This window comes from Penaeus monodon, chromosome 14, assembly GCF_015228065.2.
Source record: "Penaeus monodon isolate SGIC_2016 chromosome 14, NSTDA_Pmon_1, whole genome shotgun sequence".
Lineage (NCBI taxonomy): Eukaryota > Metazoa > Arthropoda > Malacostraca > Decapoda > Penaeidae > Penaeus > Penaeus monodon.
Window position 1 is genome coordinate 7,671,853 of NC_051399.1, and position 15,000 is coordinate 7,686,852.

Below are 15,000 nucleotides of genomic sequence, written 5' to 3' on the forward strand. Positions count from 1 at the left end.
AGGTTATCCAGTATTAGCTCGTGCAGCATATGCTCTCGGTGGCCTCGGATCTGGCTTCGCTGACACGCCTCAAGAGCTTGCGAAATTGGCGACTTCAGCTTTTGCACATTCTAATCAGCTTATCATCGGTAAGTTTTACAAGTCTGTGCAATTATGCAGGTGTAGCTTACGTTGTGGAGAATTATTTTGACAGTTGGTGATTTACTTTATAGATTTGTATATCTTTTCAGGTTAACGATTATATATTTTGATGAGTTATATTTCATTAACTGTAATTTTGCATATATGACTGCAATGCACGTATACTCCTATAATTGTACTGAGAGAAGACATTAACTTTTATAGATACGCTTCTTAATTGAATTTTCAAATCCGATATATATGTACTTTTAGAAAGAATGTATTACTCTCTTTGACAGATAAGTCACTGAAGGGTTGGAAAGAAGTAGAGTATGAAGTTGTACGAGATGCTTTTGATAACTGTATTACGGTAAGTCACAACACACACAATCAATATTTCCTTTATTCTGGCATAATGGAAATATGCATGGGGAACGTTAGCCAGTTTAGCAAGTGTGAAAATGCGTTTTTAGGTTTTGTAGGATAGGAAATGAATACCAAGACGCGTATTTCTTGAGGGATGTAATAAGATATTCAATCTTGATTAGAAAGATAATTCTGGAGAGACTTTGATGGCAAAATGTCCAAGAAAAAGATTATCTAAGGGAGTAATCTGAAATGGAGTTATTAAAGGGATATTAAAGTCAGAGAGCAACAAAGGATAAAAAAATGAATAGGGAAGAATTCGAGACACATGAAAAAGATTGACACATATTTCTGCTGTTGATGTGAAAATACCTTGTGTGATAATGCACTGAGTGTCATAAGTGGGATTACTTTGAAGACGCATGGCGAACACTGCAGCCTACATTCAAAGTTGATTGTGAAAATGACGTAAAAGTTATCTAGATTACTGATGTGTTATTTGTATTTCTTCTTCACATAAAAAATACAGCACAGTGCATTTTGAAACCTCCCCAATTTCTTGTATTTTTCATGTTTTTATTTTTATTTTTTCAATGTATTAATGTCTACGATTATTTTTTTATTTTAAAATCGACTTTGAATTTTCAATCCTCCCCATTTTTGTGTACTTCCAGGTGTGTAACATGGAAAACGTGGATCCTCTAGGTATCCACACAGGCGAGAGCTTTGTCGTGGCTCCGTCTCAGACCCTGACCAACAGGGAGTATAACCTCCTTCGCTCCACTGCTTTGGCTGTTATTAGGCGCCTCGGTGTGGTTGGAGAATGCAATATTCAGTATGCTTTGAATCCCACTTCTGAGGAGTATTATATCATTGAGGTATGTAGTGACGAGAAGGGGAGGTAATGTTATGATACATTTAACTGTTGGTTTTGTGTCCGTGGAAGGATGTCTAGCAATGGGATTTCAGGTTGGAGTTTCGCTCTTGTGTGTGCAGTTTGTGTTTCAGATTAACAGTATTTAATTTTATGGAATGTGAATTGAGACGCAGAGAACTTTCTATGGGTAGGTAATTTCTTTTCTTTCCTTCATTTTCTCAGGTCAACGCTAGGCTGTCCCGCTCCTCCGCCTTGGCCTCCAAAGCGACAGGGTATCCTCTGGCATACGTGGCGGCCAAACTCGCCCTCGGAAAAGCCCTTCCAGACCTGACCAACTCTGTCACGGCCTCTACCACCGCCTGCTTTGAGCCCTCGCTGGATTACTGCGTGGTGAAGGTGCCTCGCTGGGACCTCTCCAAGTTCAATAGGGTCTCTACCAAGGTGGGTGAAGAGGCTTGTTCTTTGCTGTTTGAAATGGCATGCAAATTCTGTAGACTAGTAATCCTGGACAGTCTATTTTTTGTATAATTAGTAGGTCTCTCGGATCATGTTATTTATGTAATATATTTATAGATCGGGAATTATAAAATACATGTTTATATATAATTATCTTCGATCGGGTGTTCATGGACCGCCCTAGATTTATTTTAAATGGATAACCTCAAAACCTCTGCATTGACAGATTGGGAGTTCCATGAAAAGCGTCGGGGAGGTGATGGGCATCGGCAGGAGCTTTGAGGAGGCGCTGCAGAAGGCTCTGAGGATGGTTGATGAGACAACGAGTGGTTTCGATCCCTACTGTAGTGAAGCAGATGAAAACGTTAGTGGGGTGTTCAGTTCCTTTTTTGTGTTTTCTTTTTGAAGAGTCAAATATGCGTATTCATTAATGAAACTGAAGAAGGAATGGTTATTAATCTTTTCAGGGCAAGTTGATTTACATAAATATATTATTTGTGGTCCATTGATTGCTATATGTGTAACGTCGATGAAGAAGCTTTTGCAACTTAAATGGTTAATGAGGAAAATTGTTGAAAAAGAAAATAACAAATCTAAACCCAATTGGACTTAGCAGAGGAGAGGGCATATACACGACTCCCGTAGAAGGTATGATAGTCAGTACTGCTTATACTTAGTATTTTTTTTTTAAATGGCTGATCTTTTCTCTCCACAGGAACTCCAGCAGCCGACAGACAAACGCATGCTAGTTCTTGCAGCTGCTCTGAAGAAGGGTTGGGACGTTGAACAGCTGTACAACTTGACCAAAATTGACAAGTGGTTCCTCTATAAAATGAAGGTGATTGTTTTTTCGTACTGATTATTAAACTGGGCCTGAATAATAAGCGAGTTATTTTTTAGAATGAATAAGCGAAAGATGATTTTTGTGATAATAGTTAATCCTAATGTATTGACAGAGATCGAATTTCGGATTATTATTTTTTTTTTAGTGAATTAATCGAAGATAAATTTGACTCATGGTTATATTGAAGCTACTAATGGATCAGTTTGAGCATTGCATGTTATTATTGCCACGTTAATAATTTAAGTCTGCAGATCTGATTCTCACCTTGCCTTTTGCTGCAGAATATCACCGATATGTATGATAAACTAGAGAGCCTCGTTGATGAGGAGCTTACTGAAGCGGTGTTGCAGCGTGCCAAACAACTAGGTTTTTCTGATAAGCAAATTGGAAATGCTGTTCAGTGTACGGATCTGGCTGTGCGTGCGTTGAGAGAGAAGCATAGTAAGTACAAGAAATGGATAAAACTTGTTGATTAGATCACTTGTAATGAATTAACTTTTTTTTTATTTATTAATTTTAACCATAGGCCTATCCGTATTTTTTTTTTTTTGCGATTAACCTTTTGATTATTGAAGATTGTCGCAAATAATATTGGCCAAAAGTTACATTTGATATATTTCTCTTTTGTTTTGAATCCTGGACTATAATTTTTTTTTGGAATTTACAGTTATTTGTTGCATTTACTATTGTTTGACTTACATGGAAGTACATTTGGTGTTATACATCAGTGATTGTATAACTATATTAACGTTTATCTATAATATGTCATTTTCTGTTTTGTAGACATCATGCCTACGGTTAAGCAGGTGGATACCGTATCAGCTGAGTGGCCTGCTGCTACCAACTACTTGTATCTCACCTATAATGGAAACACTCACGACCTCGCCTTTCCGCCCGGTGCCACTCTTGTGATAGGTAATCTGAGCAGTTTCTTTGTTTTAGGGCAAGAACTTGTGATAGACTTCGATCAAATGGTGGCGTATGAGTGATGTACGGGTGAAGTTATCGGGTTGTAATTGTGTTTTTTCCTATCTCAAAATTGGGAGGGAAGGTGGGATGTTTTTTTTCTTTCAGAAGAAAAGAATTGTTTGTAGAATTATTTGTATAATCTACTTGAGAACCTGTACAATCTGTTTGTAATATTTTCTAAAGCTGTTTTGATTTTGTTTGTACACGTTATTCCATAAATTCATTTCCTTAATTTCTCCACCCGTTATATTTATATAGAAGCTGGGTTACAGAAGGTACTGAATGAAAGGTATTTCACTTAGTCTCTCAATCTAAACTCCCCCCCCCCCCACACACACACACAGGCTCTGGTGTCTATAGAATAGGATCATCAGTTGAATTCGACTGGTGTGCAGTGCAGTGCCTCAGGACTCTTCGCAAATTGGGGCATCGGACAATCATGGTGAACTACAATCCTGAGACTGTGTCCACGGATTATGACATGTGTGACCGTCTGTACTTCGACGAAGTGTCCTTTGAGGTTGGTTGTCGGTGCTTTTGGGTGTAACGAAAAATTCATACAGCTTATTAAAGGCTTCACGAAAGGACAATGGATGATAATGTAAACATCATCACTTACATTTTCACTCTGTCACTGGCCAGGAAGGACTTGAGTAAATGAGTAACGCAATTTCAGGTTGTGATGGACATCTATAACTTGGAGAACCCCAAGGGTGTGATCTTGAGTATGGGAGGCCAACTTCCGAACAACATTGCCCTAGATTTGCACCGACAGAAAGCCCGCATTCTGGGCACGTCACCAGAGTCCATCGATGGGGCAGAGAACCGGTTCAAGTTTTCGCGTATGCTGGATCGTATTGGGATCTCGCAGCCTCAGTAAGTGCTCATTTGCTTGATATTTTTCTGATATTGATATTTAGCTTCTGTTTAGTTTAGGAATGTCTGGTGACTATTGAAAGGATTTCTTATGCTTGTGCTTGTGTTAACCAAGAGTTACTTGAGACAGCCCAACAAAAAATAGTTCCTTCTCAAGAAAGAAAAAAATATATATGTGTAGTTATAATATTAGAAACGCATTATTGACCCATGACCATTAATACAACCAGCAAGTCTTTCTTTATCTTTTACTTTGGCGTTTGTGCTCACCCTGTCCACGCAATCGCCAGATGGAAGGAACTGACCAACCTCAAGTCAGCCCAGGCTTTCTGCGAAGAGGTCGGCTTCCCGTGCTTAGTGAGGCCGTCGTACGTGCTCTCGGGGGCGGCTATGAACGTGGCCCATTCGCCCCAGGACCTGGAGACGTACCTGAACCAGGCCGCGGCTGTTTCCAAAGAGCATCCGGTGGTCATTTCAAAGTTCATTCTGGAAGCCAAGGTAGGTGGTCTCGTTGCTTTTATCAGTTGTTTGTCTTAATGTTGGTTATGTATTTAGTTTGCTGGTTTTGCATAGCGCGCCATAGCTTATTGTGCGTGAAATCACAATTTAGATATCAGAGGATCATTTAATAACATAGATTCGGCTTCCACACAAAATGGTGCTCCAAAACCTCTCATCACTTAGACACGACTCCCTCATAAAACTTTTACAAAAAAAAAACACCGCATAGAGCCAGTCCATTCTCACCCAAGGAAATAGACGTGGATGCCGTGGCCGCCGATGGAGAGCTGGTGTGCATGGCTGTGAGCGAGCATGTGGAGAACGCCGGAGTCCACTCGGGTGACGCCACGCTCGTCACGCCCCCTCAGGATCTCAACTCGGAGACCCTCGCCAAGATCACCTCCATCTGCGCTGCCATTGCCCGGGCGCTGGAGGTCAACGGGCCTTTCAACATGCAGCTCATTGCAAAGGCAAGGATGGTGGATTATTGTAGTGTGCTGTGATTGAGGAATATTTTTTTTTCGATTTTGTTGTGAATATGAGGAATATATTTGCCTATTTGTTGTTTGGAATCTAGAGAAATGGATGAAGTGTGTCGTAACGTCTAAAGTTTTTTTATGAATTTGAATTCGTTAAGAAGTCAATTTATTACACAATATTGGCAGTACGGAGTATGAAGCAAACCTACAGCTTAGTTAAATCCACATTAATACCATTAGGATATTTAAAGTCGTGTGTGTGCGCTTCCACAGGATAATCACCTGAAAGTCATCGAGACCAACCTGAGGGTGTCTCGATCTTTCCCCTTCGTCAGCAAGACCTTAGACTTCGACTTTGTGGCTTGTGCGACCAAGGTGATCGTTGGGGAGAAGGTGGCCGCCACGGATGTGTTGCGAGGCTGCGGCAGAGTCGGGGTCAAAGTGCCGCAGTTTAGCTTTTCTCGTTTGGCCGGTAAGCGTGTCGCTGTTGGAAGAACACGTAGGTTAAAAGCGAAATAGCATACTGTATACGATGAAGAGAATTTGTAACTAGGGTTTTTTTTTTTTTTTTTTTTTTTTTAACTTACCGGTTATGGATAGATTTCCCTCTAAAATTTCAGGTGCAGATGTTATGTTAGGTGTGGAGATGGCGTCCACGGGCGAAGTGGCTTGCTTTGGAGAGAATCGCTACGAGGCCTACTTGAAGTCCATGATTTCCACGGGCTTCGTCATTCCGCAGCGCTCCATTCTTCTGTCTATTGGTAGCTACAAGGTAAGTCTTGAGAGCTTAGTAATAACACAGTAATGGAGATCACAAACCTTTGAATTTATGCACAAAAAGTAATACAAGGAAAAAAAAAATGAAATAGCATTAAAAAATACTACGGCATAAGCATATCACTCGTACTTTTAGCACAAGAACGAGTTGCTTCCGGCGGTCAGGACACTGGCACAGATGGGATACAAATTATATGCATCTTTAGGAACAGCTGACTACTACTCAACCCATGGCATACAGGTAAAGTGCTGCATTATTTTCAGCATGTCAGTTCGTTGGTGAATGTTGGTAAGGCGTTATATAAAGCAGGTATCTGTTGTATTGCAATTAATAGGACTCGAATCGAAGAAAATTAAGATATTGTAATATGATTAACTCACTGGAGAGGTAATAGTCTCGTGTCATAACCCTTGTACGTATCACAAAGTGAACGATGTTGCATTGCAGTGTTAACCAGCAGAAAGTACTTCTTTGGTACTGTAATGTAATAAAAAAAAATATTATATCACTCACGATACCTTTGTTTTAAAGGTTTTAAAAGTCGGTATTACAAGGATAGGATTTTTTTTATTTCTAATAATTTACAGTATTTACAGATTCATTATTTTTACATTAAATCAATAACTAGTTTATATCATTAACTTAAAGACCCATCGATGATCACTACCGTTGGTGTGCGCCTTTGGAAGTAGTAATTTTTGTAATGAATCTTTAAAACCTATTAACCAAATGCATAACATTTAGTTGTCAGCAGCAGTTATGGGGAATAAGTGATACAAAGGTTCATTAGTATATATAAAAGAGGAAATGATGTTCATAAGTATTAGAAAAAAGAAAAAGTAAAAAAAAAAACAGAAACTAACGAAAATGGATGCCATTTTAACATGGATACTATATTTGAGTAAGAGGGAATATATACACATTTTTTTAATTCTTTATTAAATAAAATGGAGTTCAGCTCATTAATCATCTCGTGTAGATACCAAGTTCATGAATTTAATATAACAGTTGTTATAACAGTGACAACATGTATTTACCGTAAGTAATAGTCTAGTAATTTCTTATCACATACATTTATGATTTTTGTGTCACCGTGAGAGTACCATTCGATCATTATGCTCAAATGTGATGTATATGTCTATGCACAACTTTATTACTGAAGTGGGAAGGACAGGATCCCATTTCTGCCACACTGCACTCGAGGAACTCATGCCCGCAGCGGCCTTTAGAGGTCCGTCGACGCCTCCTCCTCGTCCTCGTCGGAGAACACGACGATGGCTGAAGGGTCGTGAAGCGGGTTGGGGTTGTTCGTCGCCGACTGGGTTCTCTCCCTTGTCAGGAGCATTGCGTCGAACAGAGAGTCGTTGCTTTTGCTTTCCGTTACTTTCATCTTGTTCGCTTGTGGGAGTTCGTTCAGGTTGTCCACCAGTCCGCCTAGATTTTTCTTCGTCAGCTTCAGGCCCGACACGGGGGAAGCCCTCATAGGGGGCGACGGCAGAGGCTGCTGCTCCTTCTTGAGCTCCCAGTTGGAGCCACGTAGCTTGGGGTTACCCAGCATGAGGTCGTGGGTGTCGGTCATGCCCCACGACGACCCCAGCATGTCCTTAACACCCCCTCTGGAAGCCACGTTCAGCTCCTCGATCTCTCTGTTGAACACCTCGGCTTCTTGTCCGTTACCGGTCTCCTCCATCAGCGTCGCCATGTTGCCCGCTAGCAGCAGGTACATGTATGCCTGAGGGTACGCCCGGTACTTGTTAGAGGCGCGCGCCATGCCGATGAAGTGCTTGGCGAACAGGCTGAGGACCTTGCCGGCGCGGAGGTCTTTGACGCAGTGGATTTTGGCCTTGAGGTTTATTGTCGAACGCCGCCTCTTCTTCCTTTGGTCGTCCTTGGAGGAGCGCTGAGCGGCGAGCTTCCGCTGCTGTCGAAGGGCGTGGAGTTGCTCCTGAAAGTTGAAAGGGAGATGATGGTTAAACTTGCTGGCATATCTGTATTCATGCATGAAGTATGTGAATAGGTTAGATCGGGAACTCGGACAAACCTTCATGTCTTGATGTGCTCTTTCTTCTTCGGAGTCGCTGTAGAGAACGTCTTCGCCATCGTCAAGCTTTTTAATTTTTCCCTGAGAAAAGACAGGATGCATTAGCCAAGCAGAGCAAAGGCAGAATACTCTACATAAAAGTAAAACCAGAAACAGCGAGACAGATGTGTTAATACTGAAGAGGATTTCCAGAGAACGGGTGACAGTCTACATTAAGAACGAGATTTCAAGATCCCCTTACCGAAGACACGCCTTCTTCTCCCATCTCGTCCAGGGCATCGTCGTCGGTCAGGCCTAGAAGCGCAGGATTTATCTGTCCAATGCTAAATGTCTTGGGGAGGAGAAGCTTGTAAAGTTCGCGTATATCGAGCATCGGGTAGAAATCCTCTTCGGTACGAATCCGCAGCATAGTGTGCATCATGTAAATTGGAAGATTGTCTTTCATGCTCTTTACTAATGCCTGGAAGTACAGAGAATGAAATCAAGGCATGGCGGTTTAGTGGGACCGCACAAATATCCATGTAATTAGTCCGTGCTCTAGACATATTTCAAGATACATTCTTGAGAAACATCCAAGTTTCATCCACATATTATCTAATCGGTGTCCTTGCCATGCTCAAGAAAGCGCAAAAAAAAAAAAAAAAAATCATCGAAAACCTATTTCTTCCTTTTACCTGAACCTGTCTCAAGTAGCGCTCGGGTATGGTCTCCAGCATGTTGCACTTGTCGATGAAGTAATGCGGGAGGTGTTCGGTGGAGAGGCAGTTGTAGAGAGTCTTGAAATAGGCCTTGAGTTTGTTGCCGAGCCTCTCCTCCTGCCAGTCCCGGAAGTTGTGCTCACACATCCAGTACAAGATGAACCGGAGATGCTGTGTCCTGAGGCCGGGGATTTCCTGCAGGTGGTCCCGCAGTAGGAACTCGACCAAGAGGAGCAGGCGGATCTGGAAGGGAGATTTTTTATTGAGATGGGGAGAGGGAGAGGGAGTGGGGAGAGGGAGAGGGAGAGGGAGAGGGAGGAGGAGAGGGAGTGGGAATGGAGGGAGGAGAGGAAAGAGAGAGAGAGAAGAGGGAGGAAAGGAAGAGAATGAAAGGAGGAGGGAGGAGAGGAAGAGAATGAAAGGAGGAGGGAGGAGAGGAAGAGAATGAAAGGAGGAGGGAGGGGAGGAAGAGAATGAAAGGAGGAGAGAGGAGAGGAAGAGAATGAAAGGAGGAGGGAGGAGAGGAAGAGAATGAAAGGAGGAGGGAGGAGAGAAAGAGAAAGAGGGAGAATGAGAGAGAGGAGGAGGAGAGACAAAAATGGGGTGGGGTGGGGAGAGAAATGGGGGAAGGAGGAGAGAGAGAGAGAGAGAGAAGGGGGGGGGGAGAGAGAGAAAGAAAGAAAAAAAGAAAGATGAAAAAAAAAAATGCAATGTCTTTAGGGGAACTTAGAAGATCTGTTCTTACCTCCGTTCGGAATCAAACCCTAAATACACTAGAATCACACGCGCCAACACCCACCCCGAAAAAAACACCCACACCCATTCTCGGGGCTAACCTGCGAGTGGCCGAGACTCCTCAGGAGGATCTGTTCGGCCTTGTTGAACTGAATCTGCCACTCCATCTTCATGACGACGTTGGGTTGCGAGGGCCTGTAGTGGCCGATGGGGACGAGGTTGCAGCCGCTGTTCACGACTTCGTTGATGGTCGAGTACTTGGGCCATCTGGGGGTGGGGGGGGAGGTTATTGGGTGAAAGGAAGGGTTGTAAAAGGATTTGTTGTGTGTCTAAGGGAGGGGTTGAAATGTGGATGTGTTGCTCTAGTTTGAGAGTTTGTAAGGGAATGTGTTGCTGTAATTTGAGAGTTTGTAAGAGAATGTGTTGCTGTACTTTGAGAGTTTGTAAGAGAATGTGTAGCTGTAATTTGAGAGTTTGTAAGAGAATGTGTAACTGTAATTTGAGAGTGTAAGAGAATGTGTAGCTGTAATTTGAGAGTTTGTAAGAGAATGTGTAGCTGTAATTTGAGAGTTTGTAAGAGAATGTGTAGCTGTAATTTGAGAGTTTTTGAAGCGAACGCGACGACGGGCAGAGAGACGTACCTGTATAGGGTCTTCGTGGTCGGGTCGGCCCTCGGCTTGCGGTCCCGGAGCTTCCACTCGAAGGCGCAGCGAGGCCATTCCTTGTGCAGGATTGTGGGGATGAACTCGGTGTTGAACTTGGGACCGATCTGTTGGCGGGAAATGGAGGGGGGGGGGAACGATCAGGGCGAGGCATGTCAGATGATGTCTTTTGAGGTGGTTAGTTTTCATACGTGTGTGTGTGTTGTTTAGAAAGGATGTGAGGGAATTCGTTGATTGCGTTGGCACTGGTAATGCTTGGACACTTACCCCATCAATCATTAGTTCACTGGCAAGGATCGCTGGCATTTGCACTTGGCTGGAGTCCACTAGGTGCTCCTTCCCAATAATCTTAGCCAGGGTGTCGAAATCCTCTTCAAAGCACTCCATGTATCTCTCGGAGGAGAAGTAAGTCCTGAGTTCGCTGCGCGCCTTGATCCCGTATGCGTCGTTTTCCACGCGCAGCCGAATCTTGCAGTTCATGAAGCAGCCGGTGTTGATCGAGGCGTGCAACCTGACCTCTTCCTTCGGCTTCTCCGCGGCTGCCTCTTCGGCTCCCTTGTCGGGGATGTCTTCAATCGCGGGAGCCTCCTGGTGCGCCTTGACGTCGCTCAGGCTGCTTTTCTCACTCTGCGAGTCGTCCTCGTCGTCCTCTTCGCTGCCCTCCTCGATCCCCGCCAGAATCCGCTTCAGCGCACTGAAGTTGTCGCCGCTGCTCTGAAGTTTCCTGTGCTGCTCCGACGTGATCTTGAAGCGGTCCATGTTCGGGTTCATCTTGGGGAACACCCCGCTGGGGCGCCGCTCCGTCAGCAGCCGAGGGCCGGGCTTCGGGTTGGGGGGGGCCCTCTTGGTCAGAATCCCGGTCTTGATGATGCCGTTGGGCCTCTTCGGCGGGTTCTGCTTGGAGAGCCTTCCCGTCGGGTAATTGAGCGGCATAACCCCACTCGGCCGACGGCCCAGGAGGTGCGTGGGAGGCCTCATGGGCTCCCCGTCGAAGCTGTCCTCCTCCTCCCCATCCTCCTCCTCCCCATCCTCCTCCTCTTCGCCCTCCTCCGATTCCTTGTCTTCCCTTTTCTCTTCGTCCTCGTCCCCCTCTTCGATCGACGAGACGTGCTGCAAGAAGGGCCGATCCTCCTGCCTGGTGAGGGAAAGGTCGTCCTCGTCAGGGGACACCACGGAGCTCCTTCGCAGGGGCCTCATGTCCACCACGGGGTCGGGCTTCGTCTCGTCCACGGGGGGCATGAAGGCGTAGATGTCCTCGTAGGTGTTGTTGCGGGAGACGCCCGGGATGATGTCGGCGCAGCGGAGGCGCACGTATCCTGTCCAGGGAGGAGTAGACTGGCTGTTAGACTGCCTGTTACAATGACTGTCAGACTGGTTGTTATACAGACGTGTAGACTTCTTGACTAATGGTTCAATAGCCATACCAGTAAAGTTGCCCCCCCCCAAAAAAAAAAAAAAAAAAAAAAAAAAGATGGCTGTCTAATTCCACTTGAAAATTGAAATGAGACACTTCTTGTGCGACTTCTAAACATTTATAGAGGTGAGCATGCTTTTCATTAAAAGGATAGAAAGGAAGATATAGAAAGACCGAATACTTGAATGGAAACAGGTATAATAGCTTTGATTTGCGACCAAAACGAGATGCAATGATGCGGCAGCTGGTGGGCGAGCATGCAACAAGTGAATTGATGTATTCATATAGACCCAGATAAGAAATCAGCTGTTGAAAGCAAAGATAACGTTGTCTGTCCGTTGTGTTTATTCATTTAATTGTCCATTAATCATTTAATCTAAATCTGCTTGTCACTTTTTAAAAATTCAGTATCGTTTGTCTCCCCCTCCCCATCCCTTGCGCGTTGTTGTCGTGGGCTTGGGTAGACGAGACCCAGCGTGGGGGATAACCCTTGCCTTGGACCTCAGCCCTCGCCTCAACTAATTTTACACGGTCTTTTCTGCTCCTCCTCCTCCTCCTCCTCCTTTTCCTTCTTTTCCTTCTTTTCCTTCTTTTATTCATCCCCTTCTGTCTAGTTATTCTAATCGTTAACTCATTTTTACCCCTTTTTGCCACAGTACTTTATCGTAGTGCTATATGACCTTTGGTGTCTGGCACATTTGTTTGTTTTAAGCATTAACCATTAACCCTTTCTTTTTTTCATATTTTTACTATTTAGAAATGGATGTATTACATCCTCTATTTAATTAGTTTTTTTTTTAAGTTCTCTTGGATAATCGCGATAAGACTTTTTTTTATGATTACTGCAACCACCATTATTCACATTCGTCACCAATTATCAATCATTATTAGTTATCAGTATAAATGTCACAATCAGTATTTACCTTCGTCAGTGTCAATCTGTGGTAGCCATAAATCAGCCCCCCCCCCCCCCCGCTCAAACACACAACTCTGTGATGTAACAGACTTGGCGAAACACCTGCTGGTTCTTTTTCTCTTTGTATCTTTCTCTCTTTCTCTTTCTCTTTCTATCCTTTTCTCTTTCTCTTTCTATCCTTTTCTCTTTCTCTTTCTATCATTTCTCTTTCTCTTTCTATCCTTTTCTCTTTCTCTTTCTATCATTTCTCTTCCTCCTTATTCCCATTCTCTTTCTACCATTTTCTCTTTCTCTCTGCCTCTCTATTTATTATATCTCTTTCTCTTTGTCCCTTTATTCCTCTTTAAATCTTTCCTTTTCTTTCTCTTCTCCTTCTCTCTTCTTTTCCCCTTATCTTTCTTCTCTTTTCTTTTCTTCCCCCCCCCTCTCTCTCTCTCTGTCTCTCCTCTCTCTCTCCTCTTCTCTCTCTTCTCTCTCTCTCTCTCTCTCTCCTCTCTGTCCTCCTCTCTCTCTCGTCTCTCCTCTTCTCTCTCTCTCTCTCTCTCTCTCTTCTCTTCTCTCTCTCTCTCTCTCTCTCTCTCTCTGTCCTTCTCTCTCTCTCTCTCTCTCTCTCTCTCTCTCTCTCTCTCTCTCTCTCTCTCTCTCTCTCTCTCTCTCTCTCTCTCTCTCTCTCTCTCCTCTCTCCTCTTTCTTATTTTCTCTCTCTCTCTCTCCCTCCCTCCCTCCTTCCCCCACTCCCTCATTCCCCCTTTTCCCTCCATCCTCCCAACCCCCGTCCTCTTCCCACCCTCCACCCTCCTCCTTTTCTTCAAGTGCAAAGGGCGTTAGAAATCGGTTTGTGTTTTATCTTATCGTAGTTGTGTGTCTTGCGAGAGATCAGACGTCGACGCCATATTTACGAGTCTGTAGGCGGTTTTATTTTAGTTCTTATTTAAATTGTATTTTTGTTTGAAGTTTTTGTTATTATTATTATTATTATTATTGTTATTATTATTATTATTATTATTATTATTATTATTATTATTATTATTATTATTATTATTATTATTATTATTATTATTATTATTATTATTATTATTTTGTTTTCTTTTGTTTTCTTTTGTTTTGTTTGAGTTTTAAATATTGATATGTCATAGGCTCGTTCTCCTATTTTTTTTATTTGATTTGTTGCCTTTGTATTCGTTTTTTTTTCTTTTTCAAGTTATTGAGAAAAAGACAGCAATTGCCACTGTAATTGTCATAGTCACTTTAAATCACTTGATAACTTTAAGATGGAGAAACACGTTTTTAATACCCTTTTATTTTGTGATATTAAACGATTGATACGGATTGTAATAACAGTCCCTGTAAGACGGAAAGATTTAAACAATGATAATTATAATTATATATGAAAAAGTACTAATAATACAAGATTTTGAAATCGGGTGATTGAGATTTACGTAATCGACAAGGTATGTGGACAAGAGCGCCGAAAATGTCCCCTTTTGACACCTTTCTGATAGGGTTAAGTGAGCGGTCAGGTAAGATCTTTTTTCCCTTATCTCTCTCCCCCCCCTCTCTTCTGTCACTCATTCTGTCTGTTTCTGTCTCTCTCTCTTTCTCTTTCTCTTTCTCTTTCTCTTTCTCCCCTTCCCTCTACCCCCCTCCCCTTCCCTCTACCCCCCTCCCCCCTCCCCCCATCCCTCTCCATCTTGCAGACACACACACAAAGAAGAAAGTAAAAAATCATAAATAAAATCATAAAAGAAAAATAATGAAAAAGGGAATGGGTGAAAACGCATGGAAAACACAAACAAGAAATATTTTGCTTAAAGAAGAAGAAAAGAGGAGGACGAGGAGGAGGAGGAGGAAAAGGAAGAAGAGGGAGAAAAAGAAACGAAGAAGAAAAGAAGAAGGAAAAAAAAAGTGAATAGATGAAGACGTATGGAAGACACACGCAAGAAAAGGAGAAGGGAGAGGAAGAAAAGGAAACGACGAAGAAAAGAAGAATGAGAAGAGAATTAGAAGAGAAGAAGAATGGGGAGAAAGGACGGTTGGGGAGAAAGGACGGATGGGGAGAAAGGACGGATGGGGAGAAAGGAAGGATGGGGAGAAAGGACGAATGGGGAGAAAGGACGGATGGGGAGAAAGGACGAATGGGAAGCAAAGAAGAATGGGAAGCAAAGAAGAATGGGAAGCAAAGAAGAATGGGAAGCAAAGAAGAATGGGAAGCAAAGAAGAATGGGAAGCAAAGAAGAATGGGAAGGAGAAGAAAAAGGCGGCCGCCTT

At 43.0% G+C, this 15,000-nt stretch overlaps 2 protein-coding genes across 2 annotated transcripts in view; one reads left to right on the forward strand and one right to left on the reverse strand.

Annotated features, from left to right (window-relative positions):
• LOC119580557 (CAD protein-like) overlaps positions 1–6,719 on the forward strand; it is a 64,319-nt gene extending 57,600 nt beyond the window's left edge. The window contains exons 13-28 of the mRNA XM_037928672.1: positions 1–128; positions 420–490; positions 1,161–1,364; positions 1,586–1,804; positions 2,046–2,183; positions 2,535–2,657; positions 2,945–3,104; positions 3,447–3,578; positions 3,977–4,152; positions 4,309–4,508; positions 4,799–5,006; positions 5,261–5,479; positions 5,762–5,960; positions 6,109–6,260; positions 6,402–6,506; positions 6,714–6,719. The exon at positions 1–128 is cut by the window's left edge and continues 23 nt beyond it. Of these exons, the coding sequence (XP_037784600.1) occupies positions 1–128; positions 420–490; positions 1,161–1,364; positions 1,586–1,804; positions 2,046–2,183; positions 2,535–2,657; positions 2,945–3,104; positions 3,447–3,578; positions 3,977–4,152; positions 4,309–4,508; positions 4,799–5,006; positions 5,261–5,479; positions 5,762–5,960; positions 6,109–6,260; positions 6,402–6,506; positions 6,714–6,719 (2,440 nt within the window). The remainder of the gene's footprint in view (positions 129–419; positions 491–1,160; positions 1,365–1,585; positions 1,805–2,045; positions 2,184–2,534; positions 2,658–2,944; positions 3,105–3,446; positions 3,579–3,976; positions 4,153–4,308; positions 4,509–4,798; positions 5,007–5,260; positions 5,480–5,761; positions 5,961–6,108; positions 6,261–6,401; positions 6,507–6,713) is intronic.
• A 94-nt stretch (positions 6,720–6,813) lies between these two features.
• Positions 6,814–15,000, reverse strand: part of LOC119580836 — a gene marked incomplete at its 5' end in the record, with an annotated part of 9,326 nt that continues 1,139 nt past the window's right edge. The window contains 7 exon segments of the mRNA XM_037928990.1: positions 6,814–8,211; positions 8,308–8,388; positions 8,549–8,767; positions 8,982–9,248; positions 9,842–10,007; positions 10,382–10,509; positions 10,670–11,718. Coding sequence (XP_037784918.1) covers positions 7,492–8,211; positions 8,308–8,388; positions 8,549–8,767; positions 8,982–9,248; positions 9,842–10,007; positions 10,382–10,509; positions 10,670–11,718 — 2,630 coding nt within the window.